Source organism: Gadus chalcogrammus, chromosome 11 (genome assembly GCF_026213295.1).
Source record: "Gadus chalcogrammus isolate NIFS_2021 chromosome 11, NIFS_Gcha_1.0, whole genome shotgun sequence".
In the NCBI taxonomy this organism is placed as follows: domain Eukaryota; kingdom Metazoa; phylum Chordata; class Actinopteri; order Gadiformes; family Gadidae; genus Gadus; species Gadus chalcogrammus.
In genome coordinates, this window is record NC_079422.1 from 3,562,431 (window position 1) to 3,580,736 (window position 18,306).

General features: G+C 45.6%; 1 protein-coding gene across 2 annotated transcripts; it reads right to left on the bottom strand.

The window, feature by feature from the left end:
- Window positions 1-897: 897 nt before the first annotated feature.
- On the bottom strand, window positions 898-18,170 carry snx27b (sorting nexin 27b). 2 transcript variants are annotated; one of them, XM_056602499.1, is made up of 13 exons: window positions 17,531-18,170; window positions 14,932-15,163; window positions 14,383-14,575; window positions 13,195-13,259; window positions 12,915-13,019; window positions 12,663-12,741; window positions 7,287-7,450; window positions 6,300-6,389; window positions 4,785-4,934; window positions 4,201-4,329; window positions 3,056-3,115; window positions 2,911-2,973; window positions 898-1,162 (listed from the first exon to the last, which is right to left on the bottom strand). In XM_056602499.1, the coding sequence occupies exons 1-13, from the start codon at window positions 17,860-17,862 to the stop codon at window positions 1,118-1,120; spliced, it is 1,707 nt and encodes a 568-aa protein (XP_056458474.1). In that variant the 5' UTR covers window positions 17,863-18,170; the 3' UTR covers window positions 898-1,117. The 2 variants fall into 2 exon arrangements, with proteins under 2 accessions (XP_056458474.1, XP_056458473.1); XM_056602498.1 differs by having other exon boundaries at window positions 2,925-2,973; window positions 17,531-18,168.
- Window positions 18,171-18,306: the final 136 nt, after the last annotated feature.

An 18,306-nucleotide genomic window follows, 5' to 3' on the forward strand; every position in this document is an offset into this window, starting at 1 on the left:
TTTTGCTGCACAGCATTGCTCCCAATATACTATTCGCTCATAAAAGTCTATATTATGGCAAAATCCCTGGATAATACATCTTGAATATACACGTTGCTGTATTATACGTCTTTGCAGTCCAAAATAGCATAAAACTTTTTTTTTTTGCATTCTAATACCTGTTTCCTTGACAGAAGTCGCCAGCGTGTTTGGAGGTCATTAATACTGTTCTTTAAAGTGCAAACATTGCAGGACAGTGCCTGCTCGTGAATAAAACATTCCGCTATTTGTACACCCCCAATAAAAAGCATTCACTAACAACACTGCTTATTGAATGTGGTTAGACCCAAAGAGGTCTGGGCCTTTCCCTTATTTCTTTCTCTGTTCCTGATATGCCATATTTATGTACTCCCCCTATTTAAAAATTCAGTCTAAGGGCCAAAACTGGAGCGGTGGGGGGTGTATGCACGCACGGGATTCCATTACAAAGCAAAGGCCTCTTTCTGGACTGGCCCCTGCCATGGCTGCACACTGGGGGTCAACATTTTGAGAACATTCAGTACAGCAAACAGGTCCAAAACACACCCGGACCCCAGGCACACGCGGGCACCGCCACTCTCCTCCATCGGCTACAACGCTTTAAGTCTCTCTGTCCTCCCCAACCCCGTCCCACCATTGGCAGGCTCTTTTGTCTCTCGTGCCAGCTTGCTTACATGGTACCATGAAACCTGTCGTTTCACGGTGTTCTTCAACCATTTTGTTGGTTGTCCGAGGAGAGACAGGGCCCGGCACACAGTCCTAGCTAACCGGGTCACAAACGTACACCTCAGGGGCCCTGGCCACGGGGGCCCAGTGTTCATAGTGTAGGAGAGAGGCTGGAGGCGGGAGGGGAGGGGGGGGGGGGGGGGGGGTGTGGTGGTCGTCTGCGTCAAATGAGTTTTTTTCCTATTTCCGTTGCATATGATGGTTCAGCATCTTGCAGCGTGGTTGCTGAAATGTCCTTAATGGGTGAGGTGCTGTTGAGGGTATGGTGGGGAGGGGCGGCAGGGGCTTGTCTTAGGGCGGGGAGATGAAGAGCCGAGATGGAGCTGAGGAACGCTGCTGAGGAGGAGCTAGGAGGCGATGAGTCCAGCTCCTCCTAGGTGCTTCCATCCCTTCTGTGCCTCAACAGCTGGAAGATATTCTGCACAACGTAAACACCATCAGAGCAGAGACTCACATACACACACAAATAATGTAAACACAACACTCTGAGGGGTATTCCACAAAGCCGGTTTTATCACATAACCGGGTAAGTTAACCCAGGGTTTGCGGTAACCCTAGGCTTCCGTTCCAAATGAACACGGTATGTTAGTTACTATAGCAACATATGCTCTGAATCAAACCTGGTCGGAGCAGGTTTTGCGCAGGTTAAGTTTGGAACATAACCCGGTTTTGGGTATTTAAACCTGCGTTCACCGCAGATTTCATGTGTTCACAATGGCATGCCCTTTTGATGAGAGTCCTTTTGATATCGGAGCGCAAATTATTTGCGCAATCCACCGGAAGCGATTAATAAGACCACGGCTCGACATCTTGGCATATCTGGATGACTTTTTGCTGGAGAGATATAGATTCTCGCTCAAATCTTTAATATATTTAAATAGCCTTCTCCAGCCTTACAAAGCCAACACTACCAATCGAGTACCTGGCCTCAGTCCACTCCAGACTATTTGCGTAGCCCTCCGTTTTTTGCAAATGATAGTTTTATCTATAATGTTGGAGATGCTGAGCACATCTCAGTCCTTTCAGATGACCCATCCACGTCCGGAGCAAGATTTTCATTGGCCTCCTATCATACAAAGAGCAACATTGGCTGAGTACTATGCCGAGAGGCGCTTACAACAGGAAGTATAAAATAGTCCTAACGGACTTACATCCACTGGAGAATGTTCGATCGTAGCCGGCGGCTCCATTACAAGCACTAATGCATCTTGATCTGTGAAGCTGATGAATTTTCACTTTTAGGTTTTCTACCCAGTTACCAAAAAAAAACATTTGGAACATTTGCACTGTGGCCCACACACACGGTTTGCATGCGTTACTTCGACGGCCTTTTCACGATTTACTTAAAAAAAAAGGGCTTATTTAAATGCAGGAGTGACAAATATGGTATGACAATTTAAATGCTGGACTGACAAAATATACCAATTCGATGGTGGGAAAAGCTTACCAGTTTGTATGTTTTTATACTTTATTTTTTACTTGATCCACTGACCGCTTGGGAGCCATCGGAGTACATATTTTTTTAGAAGAAAAGGGTTATGTGGTGGGAACGCTTAACTGGGGTGTTAATAGATTCATGGCTCAAATATTAAGGATCATGCTTTCGACATGTAACTAACGCATTTACGCGGTCAGCGATTTGCTGCCAGGCTTTGGTTCTCTGGGTTGCAGAGGCTTAAGCGTTCCCTTTTCTTGTGATAATGTCCTCCTCCTCGTCATAATTCTCCAGGAGAACCTGGAGTTCCATTTCATTTAAATAAGCGGCCCATCTCGCCATTTCGATCAGGGGTTTCCATGATCCATACATCACGTCTTTATAGGTTTGGCGTGGACGTGCACAACCCTGTGTTAACCAACCCCGTGTTGATTGAACTAATGCATAACCCGTGCGCTGGAACCGACAGCTCTGGTTTAGTTGGCACAGGGTCAATCGACCTAGAGTTCAGCGTGAACTCTGTGTTTGTTAAACCTCCGTTCGTGGAATACCCCTCTTGATGTGTGATCAGTGATTCACACACACACACACACACACACACACACACACACACACACACACACACACACACACACACACACACACACACACACACACACACACACACACACACACACACACACACACACACACACACACACACACACGCAGCGAGGCAGGCAGAGCCTTACCTCGCCACACATACCATCTTTGCTGCAGTTCTTGTTGTCGTTGTCGGTCGCCTCCTCCTCCACCTGTGAACAGCGGAGATGTTATTGTACTGCCAGGACACCGCCTACCGATCCACACGGTCTGAAATGAGTGACAGGTCCTCACCTCCCTCCTCCACTTGAGCTCACAGAAGACCCTCTCGAAGCACTCGTGCATGTAGTTGAACTGAGAGGACACACAGAGAGAGCGCACAGAGGACAGGATGACACAGCTTCCTCTGGATGTGGTCAATTAAAGCCCTCCGTTGCGTTCCTTCTTTCAGTTTAAAGTGAAATAAGTTACAAAAGATAGGCAAGGTAAAGCACTTTTCATACACGAGACAGACTCAAAGTGCTTCACATCCCATAAAATGAAATTTAATTAAATAGATAAGCAAAAGAAAACAAAGGCAACGAAAAAAAATGCACACAACATGAAATAATAAAATAAAATAGCAAACTTAAGAAATGCATTGTACAAAGTGGATTGTAGTTAAGATTTAGTAGAAAGCTAAAGCAAACATACAATTCTTCAGTCTTGTTTTAAAATTGGTCAGAATTGCGGAAAGCCTTAAATCCCCAGGGAGTTTATTCCAGCAATTTCTTGCTTATTAACTAAATACTGCTTTCCCATGTTTCATGTTTACTCTGGGGATAATAAACAGTTTGGTCACAGAGGATCTTAGTGGTCTAGAAGGCTTATGTAGTAGAAACATATCAGTGATACTTTGGCCCTAAACCATGTAGGGATTTATAGGTGAGCAGCATGATTTTAAAATCAATTTTCTGACATACATGTAGCCAGTGTAATGATATAAGAATTGTTGATGTTCAATTTTGGTCTGTTAGAAATCTAGCAGCAGCATTCTGAACCAGCTGTAGTTGCCTTGGAGGTTTTTTTTGGAAGAACTGTAAGGAGAACATTGCAGTAAAGTCTTGCTTAGTTTTTAAGGTGATAATAGGCAGATTTTGTAACTGATTGGATGTGTCTGTCGGTTGTAATCTGAATCCAGGGTAACCCGTAGATTTCTGGCTTTGATTGAGGTTTTCAGGGACAGCTAGGTTGAAGGTACGTGGTGTGTTACTTTAAGCCCTTCCGTTTGAGCACCAAATACAATTATCTCGTTTTGGCTGTCATTTGGTGGTCAATATTTTCATTTCAAACCAGAAAAAATAACAACTGACCAGTGGAAAGCACCACAAACAGACAGACAGACAGACAGACAGACAGACAGACAGACAGACAGACAGGCAGACAGCCCTCCTACTCACATATGGTGTGAAGATCTTGACCCAGCGCGGCTTCTTCTCCCCGCGAGCGTACTCAAAGCAGAAGGCCATGCCCTCCTCGTCTGTGTCCCAGCGCTGCATCTCGGCCCATTCGAAGGCGATCACCTGATTCTGGAGCACACAGCAGGGCCCCACAGTGCCGGGTTACAACCTGCTCTATGACCTCGGAGCTTATTGGAGCTATCCTTTGTCCTGTTTTTGACTGGTGACACGATATGTATTGTGATCCTGTACATTTTGTGTAAATACTGCCAAAATGATATTTCGTTTTTTTTTGTGTGATTTTATCTATTGTGTGGTTAAACGTGCAGGTTTAACAGTGGGGTTCTACTGGTCCACCATTGTTCAAGAGAACATGGACGTACAGAACACAACATGATGGATTCACCACACTCTAGTGCCTCTGGAGGACGGTACCATCATCTGTGTCCACTTGGATCACATCCAGAGGTTTCTGCCTTCAAATCCTTTCAATTGTTTTGCAAACAGATATTTGTAGTTTGTAACCCTGGCTTGAAAGCAGGAACATGGCTTAAGAGGTCAGGGGTGGGAGGGTCCCTCCTTGCCTCCAGCGTGCCGTTCTCCGTGCATGCGTGCAGCTTGAAGTGCTGGATGCTGATGGCAGTTATCACATGGCCCTTGCGCCGGGAGTCACACGAGCAGTGGGGGAAGATGACCTCGTTGTAGCCCTCGCAGCCCCGCAACAGACTCAGATACTGAGGGAGAGAGAGAGAGAGAGAGAGAGAGAGAGGACGAGAGAGAAGCAGAGAGACAGAGATAACAGAACAGAATTAGAATAAATAATTGTATTTATTTGCATGTTAAGGGTGCAATTATTCTCAATGCCCCACTGAGTAATACGAATGCACATAATACCAATGTTTGGGAGCGCTGGAAGCAGCACAGGACTAGCACCACTGTTGACATTGTCTGTGTTCCCCAGTGTCCCCGCCTGGTTATTACGCCCTAAGGATCCCGCGGCCTCCAGACTTCCACATGAGTCAGTCCTGCCTCAACAAGTCAGTCCTTTATATTTATTCTCAGCCCTTGTATTTCCCCACAGGCCTCTCCCTCCCTCTCTGTCTACCCTCCACCCCTCCCACTGCCAGCCTCCTCGCCCCGTCTGAGCCAGAGTCTTGGTCTGCACTTATTTCCGAAGACAGCCATTATATAATTAGACCGTCTTGAGAAGTGGCCTGTAAAGTCCGGAGCCGAGGCTGCAACTCCAGCCCATCCTTGCTCCCAGTGAGGCCACCGGATCATTCCGTTGCTACACGGCGTCATTACAATCCGGGAAACTTGACAGAATAATTACAGTATTTACTAACGCATTGCCAAGATTTGATTGATAGATTATGAATTAGATGCCTTCATCCACTCTGCTGTACCGGAATACACTCCTGTGGTACATGTTCATAATATGAGTGTGTACATACATCAATGTTAATGTACAGAGAACCGGAGGAGTTTATTATTGAGTTTAAAATAAGTCGTAGCATTTGTTTAAGTGCAGGAGAGGCGAGTAGATCCATCTTAATACACAGCTCTGCTGTCAGTTTAGAGTAAGGCACTACACTGGCTAGATGGGACACTGCATCAGCTGCAACAGCAGCCATTTCTGCAGTTGGGATGTGCTTATTACGTTAGGGCCACTGCAGCAAGGCCCAAAGCCACATCAACACTTGATGTTTGCGTACAACGTGTGTCACCTACAGAGTGTTGGGATGCTTGCTCCCCACACTTGTATGTGGTGAGAAGGTTTTATGTTTTTAGGGTTAGGGTTAGGATTGCCGTAACCATGGGAATGATTGATCCCACCCCATTCCTAGAACTCGAAGCCCAAAACACATAAAAAAAAACAGTGTTTAATTTAAAGTAGAAACAGGGTGGGGTCAGCTACACTTCAATATGAAGTTGAGATATTCCTCAATAGTAACTGTATCGCAAATCAGTCCACAAGATTTTTCCGTAGGTTTAGAGTGAATCTCAAAGAATTACTAAATATGTTGAGGATAAATACAACTTGATGGTGTGTGGCAATAAGAACCACGGCTGTAATAGGAGGTTTGTGTGTGCCCCACCATGGCCAGCTTCTGCTGCTCCGCCAGCTTCTGCAGCTGGTAGGACTTCTGCTCCACCTTGATGAAGCCCTTCTTCACGTCGTCTAGTGCCTGGGGAGCACCGGAGTCAACACACACACACACACACACACACACACACACACACACACACACACACACACACACACACACACACACACACACACACACACACACACACACACACACACACACACACACACACACACACACACACACAGTATTCAAAAGATTCAAAATCTTAAAAACATTTTAGGCTATGAATTGATTGATTGAATAATTTATGCATATCAAAATATTGGAAAGGCTCAGGAACATAAATATGTGGCTCATGATGAATCCATCTTTTAGTTGCACGATGGGATGGGCTGGAGACGAGAAGGGAACTTAAAGCAGAGTCTGCAGTGGGGCGCCAGCTTACCGCCACAGAGTGGAACAGGATTCACTTAAAATTTGGAAAAACACAGGCCACCGCCTACTTACTTATCTTCACTTGTTCAATAGTGAAACACTTTATCACTGCAAATCTCCTTAAGGGCAGGAACTTAATCTGAATCGGCACCACTGAAAATAAAAGCGAGACGCTCACTAAAGTCTGCCAGGGTCTTTATGTTGTCTCAATAAACACCCAACACCTGGATCTGAGTTAGCCAGTGGATGAGCCCAAGCCTTATTTACCGAATGGACAAATGTATTTAACCAATAATTATTCCAAGGTCATTCATCCACAAACATCGGGCTACAAACCAATGCCCCAAAAAAGACCCAGAGACACAAACACGCTACACACGCAAATGCCAAAGCTGCATTTTGGATTCTGGCAAAAAACACACACACACACACACACACACACACACACACACACACACACACACACACACACACACACACACACACACACACACACACACACACACACACACACACACACACACACACACACACACACACACACACACACACACACACCTGGTGGAAGCAATAGTGGATGGCCAGCTGGTTGTCGTTGAGCAGGATCTCCTCCTGGGTGGTGAACAGCCACTTGCGCAGCGTGAGGCAGGTCCCGGGCACCGCTGACGTGTAGTTCTGGACGTACAGCTTGTGGGGGAACTCATTGGGCGCCAGCTTCCTCACTGAGAGAGAGGGCGAGAGAAAAAGAGAGTTGAGGGAAGCAAAGATTTAGCTTAAAATCGAGGAATATTCTATAGATTCTATAATACTAAGAAGGTAAATTTGAACGCGCACGCATGCGCACGCACACACACGCACACGCACACACACACCTCATCAATCATTTGTGATTGAATTACCTGGGTGAGAGAGCTAGAGAGCCATGTAGAGAGATGGGTAAGTGGGGGCCCAGAGAGAGAGAGCGAGAGGGTGGAAGATATTGGCATTTAAATGTGTGCTAGCAAAGAGAGGGAACTTTGTTCAATGGCGCTGAAGAGAGCTCTCTCTGTGTCTGTGTCACTGACACTGGGATCCTGTGTGCGGCTCTCCATCAGGCCAGGATGGACGACTAGCACCATACTACGGCCTCAGAGGGAGAGATGTGGTGACATCAGCAACCTGGCCCTATTCATATACAAAACTAAATATTGGATAGAAATAGAATACCTTTGAATTTGATTAATGGAGGGTTGCTAAAGAGTGGAAACACTTTGTTTTCCGCCCAACCCCCTCCTGCGCACAGCCCTAATGGAATACTTAAAATATAACTATGGCCGCTCTGTAGGGATGCAGAAATCAACACGCCAGTGTCCAGAGCAGCTCCTCAGAGGCCGGGTTTGGTTGGGGGTTGGGTGTCTCTTGGTGTCTGGGATATCCAAGCACAGGGAGGAATAGGTTCGGACCAGCAGTACTCCAGTTGCAGATCAACTATTCTTGTTTCTGCCACTGAAACCCATCACAGTAAAAGCTCAGAGTTCATTGGTACAAGCTTTAACCGCTCAGGGGTTTCCCACAGCACTTTACAGCTTAGGCGGCCGCCTAAGCAGCACAAGGCTTCCGCCTTAACTACAAAGTAAAAAGATAGCATTTTTTCTTCTTTTCTTGTAAATAATATACTAAAGTATAAAATGATTTAAACTCCATTCGCTCTGTGTAAAGATCAGGCTGCAGGGCAACAGTCTGACAACTTGCATGGAAATAAGCATTACATATACAGTACCATAATACAACCTGTATTAAAGGAGAGATGCAGAGGGGGAACCGGAGGATGGCGGATTGTGCTCAGTACAAAACCCTACACCTGTACAGTTCTACGGACTAAGGAGTTCTGAAAGAGTTTCCTTTATAAGTTTAGTTAGATGGAAAGAACTGCTCATTCATGATGATGATGATGTCATAACTAAGAAAACGGCCAATCAGGAAGGCCTCTCACACAGGCACTGAAAGTCGGACAGTCTCCTGAAAATCCCCGGTGGCGCTGTATGTGTGAAATGTGTCAGACTTTGCCCCTACATAGTTTAACCTACCAGGCCCCTAGTGTCAAGTCCAGAGTATCTGAGAGCTGGAGAACTCACAATGGGTGAGTGGGCGTGTTGCTGACGTGTTGCTGACGTGTTGCTGACGTGTTGCTGACGTGTTGCTGACGTGTTGCTGACCAGTTGCTGACCCGTTGCTGACGTGTTGCTGACGTGTTGCTGACGTTTCGATCACGTGACCGGCATGAAACCGGGAGAAACCAGCCACTTCCGCTTTATACCCTCTCCGTCAAGTCCCGCCTCCTAAACGCTCTACCCAGGTGCCACCCCTTGCCTAACGTATAGAGTATTTCCAATATGTGTGAACACATCAGCGGGGTCCGACATTGCGTGTGGTTTGTCCATACTCTAAGGCCTCTCACAGATCCACTCTGGATGACCACGTGACCAGTGTATTAATGGACCTGGGGAAAGGGTCCGATGGAGCGTCCATCATCGAGGACCCAGAAGTCCCACCATGTTATAGCAAAACCTTTGGGGGAGAAGGCAAAGAGCCCAGGCCAGACACCAGAAATGCAAGGGTAATGAGCAGTAGGGATGTGAATAACTCAAAATTTTCATGGTCGAATAATCGGTGGCTGGTATGAAGGAATAATCGATTATTCGAAGTGTGCCGACATTCACAAAGGCAGCCATGGATCATCGGCAAGAAATCACTTAATATCTTAAACGCAAAACAACAACTACCTGCTAAGTAGTTCCAGTCAAATGATCTGTTCAACCCTCAAAACGAGAGCTGGTAAATTGTGAAAAATGTATTAAACTGCAATCCGAAAACGCGGTTATATGCTAAAGTCCCTACAGTATCTGTGGTATAAGGGCTGAATCGCGACGGCCAATACTTTCAACATAAAGAGTACGTATTTATCATTTGAAATTCGTCCCAACCTTTATACCACAGATACTATAGGGTCTATAGCATATAACCGCGTTTTCTGATTACAGTTTAATGTAACAGTAAGCTGACAACATCGCTAATTAACACCACAACTGCAAATTAACCGCACAGAGATAACCATGGCAACCGGTCAAACAAAGTTTCTTATGGCGATCATTCTGCGCGCACATCCGCCGTGTTGATTAACAAATAATCCCCCTAGAAATGAATGGTCTTCATTTATTTTCTATGGCAAGTGACCATGGTATAAGCAGCATAATGCCCTTCGACACCTGTCCAACATTAGTTCCGTCCGTTAATTGTTGTTTATTTGAATGGGAAAAAAAATTAACGGTCCAAATGTTAAAAATCGACTTTGACCCTCGGGAATAGAATAGGAATAGAATATAATAATCGAATAATCTAATATTCTGACCCATCTCTAATGAACAGTTCCTGTTCATTACAGAGATATTCTACTAACGTTATACATCATCTACATGAGTGGCTGAAGCTTGCAGAAGGGGCTGGTCTAAACAGTCAGTTCGTTAACATGCACAGCTTAATCCGATTAAAGCCATCGTTCGACTATGCTCCTCAATTTGACAACTGCAATTGTCAGATATAAATGGCGGTGGGAAAATCGATTCATTGGCAGAAGCATGTTATACCCCGGTACGATAGGTGGCGCTGTACCCACTTCATCTAGTGGTAATAGAGCCACCGTCTGTACTCTTTACGTCACCAGCAACAACAAGCTCAGGCGGCATTCGAGAAAGATGTTTTCAGTAGACAGCTGTCATTTCCCTTCGGGTCAATGTCATTTCTCCGACTCTCTGAAGTCCAGATTGAACCGTGACATGGAGGAAAAAGGGATTGTTGCCGTATGCGGAATCCCCACCGGATCAGCTGCTCCAGCGGCGGAGCAGCCCCTCGGTGGTGCATACGGCAACAATCCCTTTCTCCTCCATGTCGCGGTTCAATCTGTTCAATCTGTTCAATCTCTTCACAGAGAGTGAAATCCAAAGTTCCTTTCCCCCAGTTCGTTCTCCACCATGGGCGAGATGCACTACGAGTCTTTACTGGTTGGCGAAGTACCAGAGAGTCTAAGAACCTGACGCAGTCTTTAAGATTCATAATATCAGAGAATATCCCCGTCAGTTTGGCCGCGGCGCAATGAATGAATAAAGATCGTAAAGAAAAAATCGTCTGAAGAAAAAAACATTTATTTTGACAGACGTGCCCGAAGTTACTACTTTACAACCTTGTTGAAATTTAGAAAAACATGTACTTTTAATTCAGCCTTAGGTGTAATCGAAGAGTAGTGTGTACTGAATGCATGTTTATAATGAAACACAACAAAATAACCCTAACCCTAACTATAACCCCTAACTAGGGATGCACCGAATTTTCGGCCACCGAAAATTTTCAGCTGAAAATGGCCCAAAAGCGCAATTTCGGTTTTCGGACAAAATACTTTTATCACCGAACAACACGGCCGAAACAGAAATTTGTGATGACGCAAACAAAAAGCGCGGCCAGCACACGCTTGTCTGGATAGGCGCCAATATGTCTGCGGTGTGGACGTTTTTCAATGTTTCTGAGAAAGACCCACGTATAGCGATTTGCAGAAATTGCAATGCCTTGATTTTGATTAGGTTAGTACACAGTCATAGCCATAAATGCAATGGTACTAGGGTTGTATTACCGAGTATAAACGGTATGAACTTTGAAACTAGGTCAACCGCCATCTTCTCCGTCAACTCTTCTCTCACACTCGGTGACAGCGTCTGGCATCGCGCCAATTCTCGGTGACAGCGTCTTATAACGTTCTATATATAATAGTATAATATAATTTTATACATAATATCACGGCCAAAAGCTCTGTGCGCCTCCGGATGGCCGTAGCGCGGGGAGCTCTCGTAGGGATTGGGCTTCGTGGGGTTTGTTTACCGGCGTTGCTATGGTTACCGATCTTGCATGTTCCAACGCTTTATTAGGTAGCCTATCTATTAGGTTTGTATCTATTTTCTTTTTTATGAAAAAACACATCAAAAATAAAACAGCGCAAAGGCAAACTGCCGAACTTTTAACCTAATACCGTATACCGCGGCAACCCTAAATGGAACTAATAATTGTCATAATATTTTCTTTCTGTGTTTCGGTTTACGGGTTTCGGCCATGGTTTACTCTTTTTCGGATTTCGGTTTCGGCAAAAAAATGTCATTTCGGTGCAACCCTACCCCTAACCCTAACCCTTACCCCTAATCCTCACCATAGCAGCCAATATCAAGCCAGTTAAATCGCAGTAGTCAAATCCATAGACAGCAGAATAAACTATATGGGTGACGTGTGTGACGGACCATTCAGAAATAGAGGCGGGCATGTCTTTTCGGGATATGGGTGTGACCATAGTAGGATTCGTAATTTTGCTTCAGGCTCACGGCCCCCCAGAAAAAAGATCTTGAGCATGCACAGAACGCAAAATCCCATTTGATTCACCGTAAACATGCACGCTTAATGCGACTATCAATCGAATAATCTAGGGGTTTTAATCCGACTATGAGAAACCCAATTAGATCAGATTTTAGTCGAAGGGGACTAAGGTGTATACATGCATCTTAATAATCCAATCATAGTTGTACTGATCTAATAATTCGATTTTCTTGAGTGTCATGTAAACGCACTGTGTTCGTCTGAAACCTTTACAGACAAGTTCTTACATTTTGCTATTCCCGGCCCAGTTTGTGTTCTCCGGATATATGCGCTGACAGATTCCCTCTAGCCAGATGATTGGTCGAAACAAATATTAAGCAAAATAATGCTTGTTTGCCATCAGACTTCAGATATAAATCGAAACTCTGATTAGTCCGACTAGGCCGGGCTTCCACAGCAGCTTAGACCATTAAACCACCTTTATACCATACACACATTTGTACATGAACCTTAAAACCCAGACAGGCGGATATGGCGCTGACCTACCGAAGGTGTGGTTGATGACCTCAAAGAGGGCAAAGTAGCTGGCGGTCACGCTGTCCATGCCCACCTTCACCACCACAGCCTTGACAGACAAAGAAGGAAAAGATCCAGACGCATTGAAAATAATGGAAGAGAGAAAATGTAAGAGTCTCTCTCACACAAAGTGTGTGTGTGTGTGTGTGTGTGTGTGTGTGTGTGTGTGTGTGTGTGTGTGTGTGTGTGTGTGTGTGTGTGTGTGTGTGTGTGTGTGTGTACCTGGTAGACGTGGTCTGTGGTGGAGTTTTTGCGTACTCTGACTGTGACTGTCGTCTTATCGGGCATGGCTATCCTTAGCTCCACATCAGACACCCCGTTGTAGTTCTAGGCAGTAAGGAGAGATTAGTACAGACAATGAGAAAATAAAATGAATGGTAACGAATGGTGGACACACACACGACACAAGAAAGAGAGGCCGCGGAGGCACTCCATTTCCTTCTAAAGAAAATAATTGTTCAACAACCAAAGGCCAGTTATTTTTATAGAAATGTTAACTTACCTCATCGGAATCTGACAGGAACTCTTGCATGATGTCACTCTCACCGATGACACGCACGGAGCACACTGCGGGAAAACACGCACACACCAGGGAGGCCATCAGAAAACTAGCAACACAACGTAAACAGAGTCATACCCAAAGCTCTTTGTGGGTTACCATCTCAAAGGACACACACACACACACACACACACACACACACACACACACACACACACACACACACACACACACACACACACACACACACACACACACACACACACACACACACACACACACACACACACACACACTTTTTGAGAGAAACTAATTTCAACTCAGGTACAAAATACAAGAAATCTTGAGTGATTTGTAGAGATTTAACACGTTGAAAGGTAACATCAAAGAGCTTATTCATTTATTTGAGTGAAATACGCTGTGAGAATATCAGTTTTCTAGTTGACTGCACCTGCCTCTGCATGAGCCAATTAAGGCCCTGTTTACACAAAGGGAAAACGCAGATATTTCCACACGGTTTGGCCTCTCATTTACACGAAAACCCTGTTTTTATCACAGAAAACTATTATTTCTAAAAACTCCGGCCAAATTGGAGATTTCTGCCCTATGTTTACTGTTTGTTTGGCGATCATGCCAAACAAAAGGAACAGGAAGCCGCATGTGTTATTCGTTGTTGTTGATTCTGAGGATTCTGATTGGCTTGCATGGCTTTATCCTTCTCCCTACACTGCTGCCCATAGGTTTGGCATAGTTATGATGGCGCTCAGTGGTGTATTTATGCGGGTTGATGTGAATGACAACTTTTTTGAAAACGATTGTTGTATGCACGATGCACTAACCCTTTCTCGAAATAGTAAATACCCTGCTATGCATAAACGTGGCCTAAGATTTTAGACCTAGCCCTCCAGCTAATGTCTGACCAATCAGGGCATCTCTCTTCATATCCTTCTCACTCATCTCTCCTTAACTCCTGAAGGTAACTTCAGCCCCTTTAGCTCCTCCCTCTGCGTTCTCCAGGTACTCCTCCAGCCTCTTTAACTCCTCCCTCTGCGTTCTCCAGGTACTCCTCCAGCCCCTTTAACTCCTCCCTCTGCGTTCTCCAGGTAACCTCCAGCCCCTTTAACTCCTCCCTCTGCGTTCTCCAGGTACTCCTCCAGCCCCTTTAACTCCTCCCTCTGCGGTCTCACTCACCCTTCTCCAGGTACTCCTCCAGCCCCCGGCGGCGGGCGTCCAGCTGCTGCTCAGACAGGGTGAAGGGCCACTTCCCCGGCAGCTTGGGGAACATGTAGTTGGAGAACTCTCTCTTCAGGTTCTGGTGCAGGATGGAGAATTCCCGGTAGCGCTTGGAGCACAGCTGCCGGCCGGCCATGTACACGCTGTACACCTGGAAGGGAGGGGGGGTGGAGAAACCCATGAGCCAGAGCCTTGTTCTGCAGCAAACGTGAAGTGATGACAACGCACTTATCCCATCTGCAGATCAATATAACTTTACAATACTCATCCACCTTTCAGTTGAACAAACAACCCACCTGTTTACATTCACATTTAGCAGACACTTTATCCAAATCGACCTACAGAGGAGGCCAGGAGGGAAATCATAGCATAACGCTATCATTACTTATATGCAAATAGCATAAGTATTTTTTATAATAGTAAGTTCTGCACGGGCTGATCTAAACCAAGCTCCCTAATCTCAATGTATAGATCTATCCATCCCACAGGACAAATCCCCCTGCTCACCACAAACTTCTCCTGGCTGAGCTCGGTGTGTTTGTAGGTGGGCACGGAGATGGGCACGGCCTGCTTGTCAGAGTAGTCGTAGCAGGACTGGGCCGAGCCGTCGTCCCCGGGGTCCAGGCAGTCCGCTTCCTGGGGCGGGACGGACAGCACCGCCAGCACCAGCTCCTTCTCCCCGGCCCGGATCAGGTCCACCACCTGCTTATGGGTCGCTCCCTCCACGTTCACCCCATTTCTGTTGGGTGGAGATGGGAGATCAGCAGGGGGCAGGGTGGGCAGACCGGAGGAGGGACAAAGTAAGGGGATGGGGTGGAAGTGTTGGTAGATACATCATCAATAGGCTCCGCCCCCTTGTGAGTGATATTACCAAAACTCCTTGCAGCTCTTCCCACAGATATAAATACATTAAATTAGAACAATAAATGCCTAATTCCCAAAGATTCCAATCAATATAAGAAATCCTGCATAGATAGGAAACTGGGACTGATAGAGTCAAACAATGCTGTACCTCTGCGTTTGTCCAGGAGCTGAAGAGAAACAAATACAATGTCTATCTTCATCATAATTCAGGATCCCAAAACTGACAGGAGGACTATGGGGTTGTGTCCAAGTGGTGGCACATGAGCAGGTCAGGGCATGTACTCCATCGTACAGCGATGCCTCAGCTGTGCCTGCTGACAATAGTGATTCAGAGCACTATTGTTGGAGTGTATAATTTCCCTCAACCATAGAAACTTCTCTGCACACAGAGAGAAGAGCAGTCCCAACCAACCGACACGGATCCAAGCCATCCTGCGACTCATTTTAATTATAAGCCAATAATTAACTTTGCAGTCCACTAGAATTCAAACGGATCAGAGAATGACCTGTGAGACGAGAGCAGAACAATGTTCTTTGCTAAGGGCCACTCGTTTATGTACTGCATTCACGTGAGCTGGTGCCTTTTAGTGCCCAACCAAAAACACATAAACTTACTATCCAGAGTGGTTCCCTGCATGGCCTTTCACTGCAAACACAGCTTGAGTCAACAATGAGGACGTTTGATGATGTGAACCTGTTTCATCCAATGAGGTAATACCATTTAATCTATGATGAGCAAATACACCTAATTTTGTTCACTAAGGCCATTTACCACAACGTCTGCTTCCTTCACCCATTCATCTAGTTCTTCCAATGTCCCACGTCTACCGCTGAAGGTGAACTAAACAAAACTGCATGAATATAGCTCAGCGGTTAATCAACATAGCCAACAGTGATTTCAACATTTACTTCACTAATGTAATAACTTTGAATATCAAAGGGCTGCTGCTTGTGCCTGTGTAATTCTCCTGCATACCCATGGCAGCACAGGCATTATGGACTGTAGGTTTAAATGGAATTTAACGCACCAGTAAAGCTCAGAGGACACTGGCAGCAGCAGCAGGGGATGTTGTTGCATTGTTGTTACCGGTGAGGAGGACGCCAGAGGGTTGTGACCTGTTCCATTATGTCACTGCTGCACTAGTTATAGACTTGAGGATAGCCATGTAGGATAAAGCCTGCAGCCGCCCTTGTCAGCATGTAGTTTCATAAACCACTAAACACACTATTATGGGTTTATGTAGGTCTACATACTATTTGTAGACCTCAGAACGGTTTAGGCTGCATTTCATTCATTTGTTGAACAGCAATTCAGTATTTCGCATGGATCCCAATATTCCTGATATTACCCTGGTTAATATTTAAAATATATATATGAAGCCGTATACCAGGGCCAATGTCAAGATAAATTAACTGGAAATGCTACATCTTTATTGGTAGAGCTAAATGTTGGGCAAATGGATTTTGAGTAGAGAGAGAATAGTCAATGATGGTTAACAAAATAACCATGAGTGGAACATTTTTTATGTTTGCCGTGTGCCAATAAAGTGCCAATGCATTTCTACATTTGCATGCAACCACATACTCTTGCAGAGATATTGGGGTCAACAAACTGCCAAGTTACCACCTGCCATCCAATTACAATGCAGGACACACCATTAACTAACCAATCGGATAAACACACAAAGAGCACAACGCCAATCAGAATTGAGCTTCACTTGTTCTGCAAGCCCCTTACATACCTCCCATCCATCTAACTCACGCACACAAATCCGGTGCCTCTCCATGGCAACAGAGCCTAACATCGGCGAGCAATCTCTATGCATACTAGTGTAACATGCTTGCAATTTAAAGATGTCGAACTCTAACCTGTTTATCAGCAACCACAAGAGATATCTCAATCCCATAGCGGGGCCTCAAACAAACTCCACATGCGATGACACGATTGTGCAATCATTAGACCTGCACATTGTACACCTGATGCTTAGATAATTTAATCGATTTGCAATCTGTACTTTCAATGTGATTGTACTAAATGGTGATTGAAATTAAAATGAGCTATCTGCTCTACATCAGCGACCCAGATCTATAACTGAAGCTCTAGAATACACAGGTCACCAATGTATGTGACCACTAACGAGTATTTCCTTACACTGTAAACACTGTACATTATCATCAAGCGCCTAGGTGGGGAGGGCGTTCAACATATGAAGCCCATACAGGAGCTCCGATGGGCACTTACACTTCCAGGATCCTGTCCCCCTTTGAGATCCCGGCTCTGTCCGCTGCTCCTCCGGGTAGCACCGCACTGACGTGCTGCAGCGGCGCGTACAGCTCCCCGTTGATGCTCCGCAGCTGTCCCCCTTCACTGACCTGTCCGCGGACATTGAAGCCGTAGCCCGAGTCGGACTTCACTATCCGGACCAGCCGCGGGCCCGACGTGACGGTGGTGGCCGTCTGGCAGGGACCGTCGCCGGTGCCAGCCGGTGTACTTCCACCGGAGCCGTTACGAGAGAAGGACTGGGGCAACGGAGGGAAAGGCGAGCTAATTTCTTCTCCTTTGACATCCGCCATTTTCTACAATAGTTATGTCTTCCGTGACCAGTACAACGCTAAGGATATAAAAAATACCCCCAAACATTAGCTCATTGCAAGCTAACCGTTTGGCTAGGTGATCCCGATGTGGCGGAAAATGCCGAGTCCTTCCAATGATATCCAGAGCCTGGGACCGAGTCCTTCCGATGATATACAAAGCCTGGGACCGAGTCCTTCCGATGATATACAGAGCCTGGGACCGAGTCCTTCCGATGATATACAGAGCCTTGGAACGCCCAAGTACACTGTTCTAAAAGGTTGCTCTTGAGGTGGCGGGGTGGAGCTTATTTTACTGCATTATCATACAGTTTAAGTATTTCGTATGTGATCTGTTTATGAGTATACTCCATATTTGTGTACTTTTTTTTCATGCTAGGGCATTATTTTGTATCTTGTATGCATTATTTTGAAAATGCAGTAAAT

Coding starts and splice junctions, on each gene's coding strand:
- snx27b (XM_056602498.1), bottom strand. CDS start 17,862: ATGGCGGATGTCAAAGGAGAAGAAATTAGCTCGCCTTTCCCTCCGTTG. Junction 13,260..14,382: donor GGAGGAGTACCTGGAGAAGG/GTGAGTGAGACC, acceptor GTTTTCCCGCAG/TGTGCTCCGTGCGTGTCATC. Junction 12,742..12,914: donor CCACAGACCACGTCTACCAG/GTACACACACAC, acceptor TTGTCTGTCAAG/GCTGTGGTGGTGAAGGTGGG.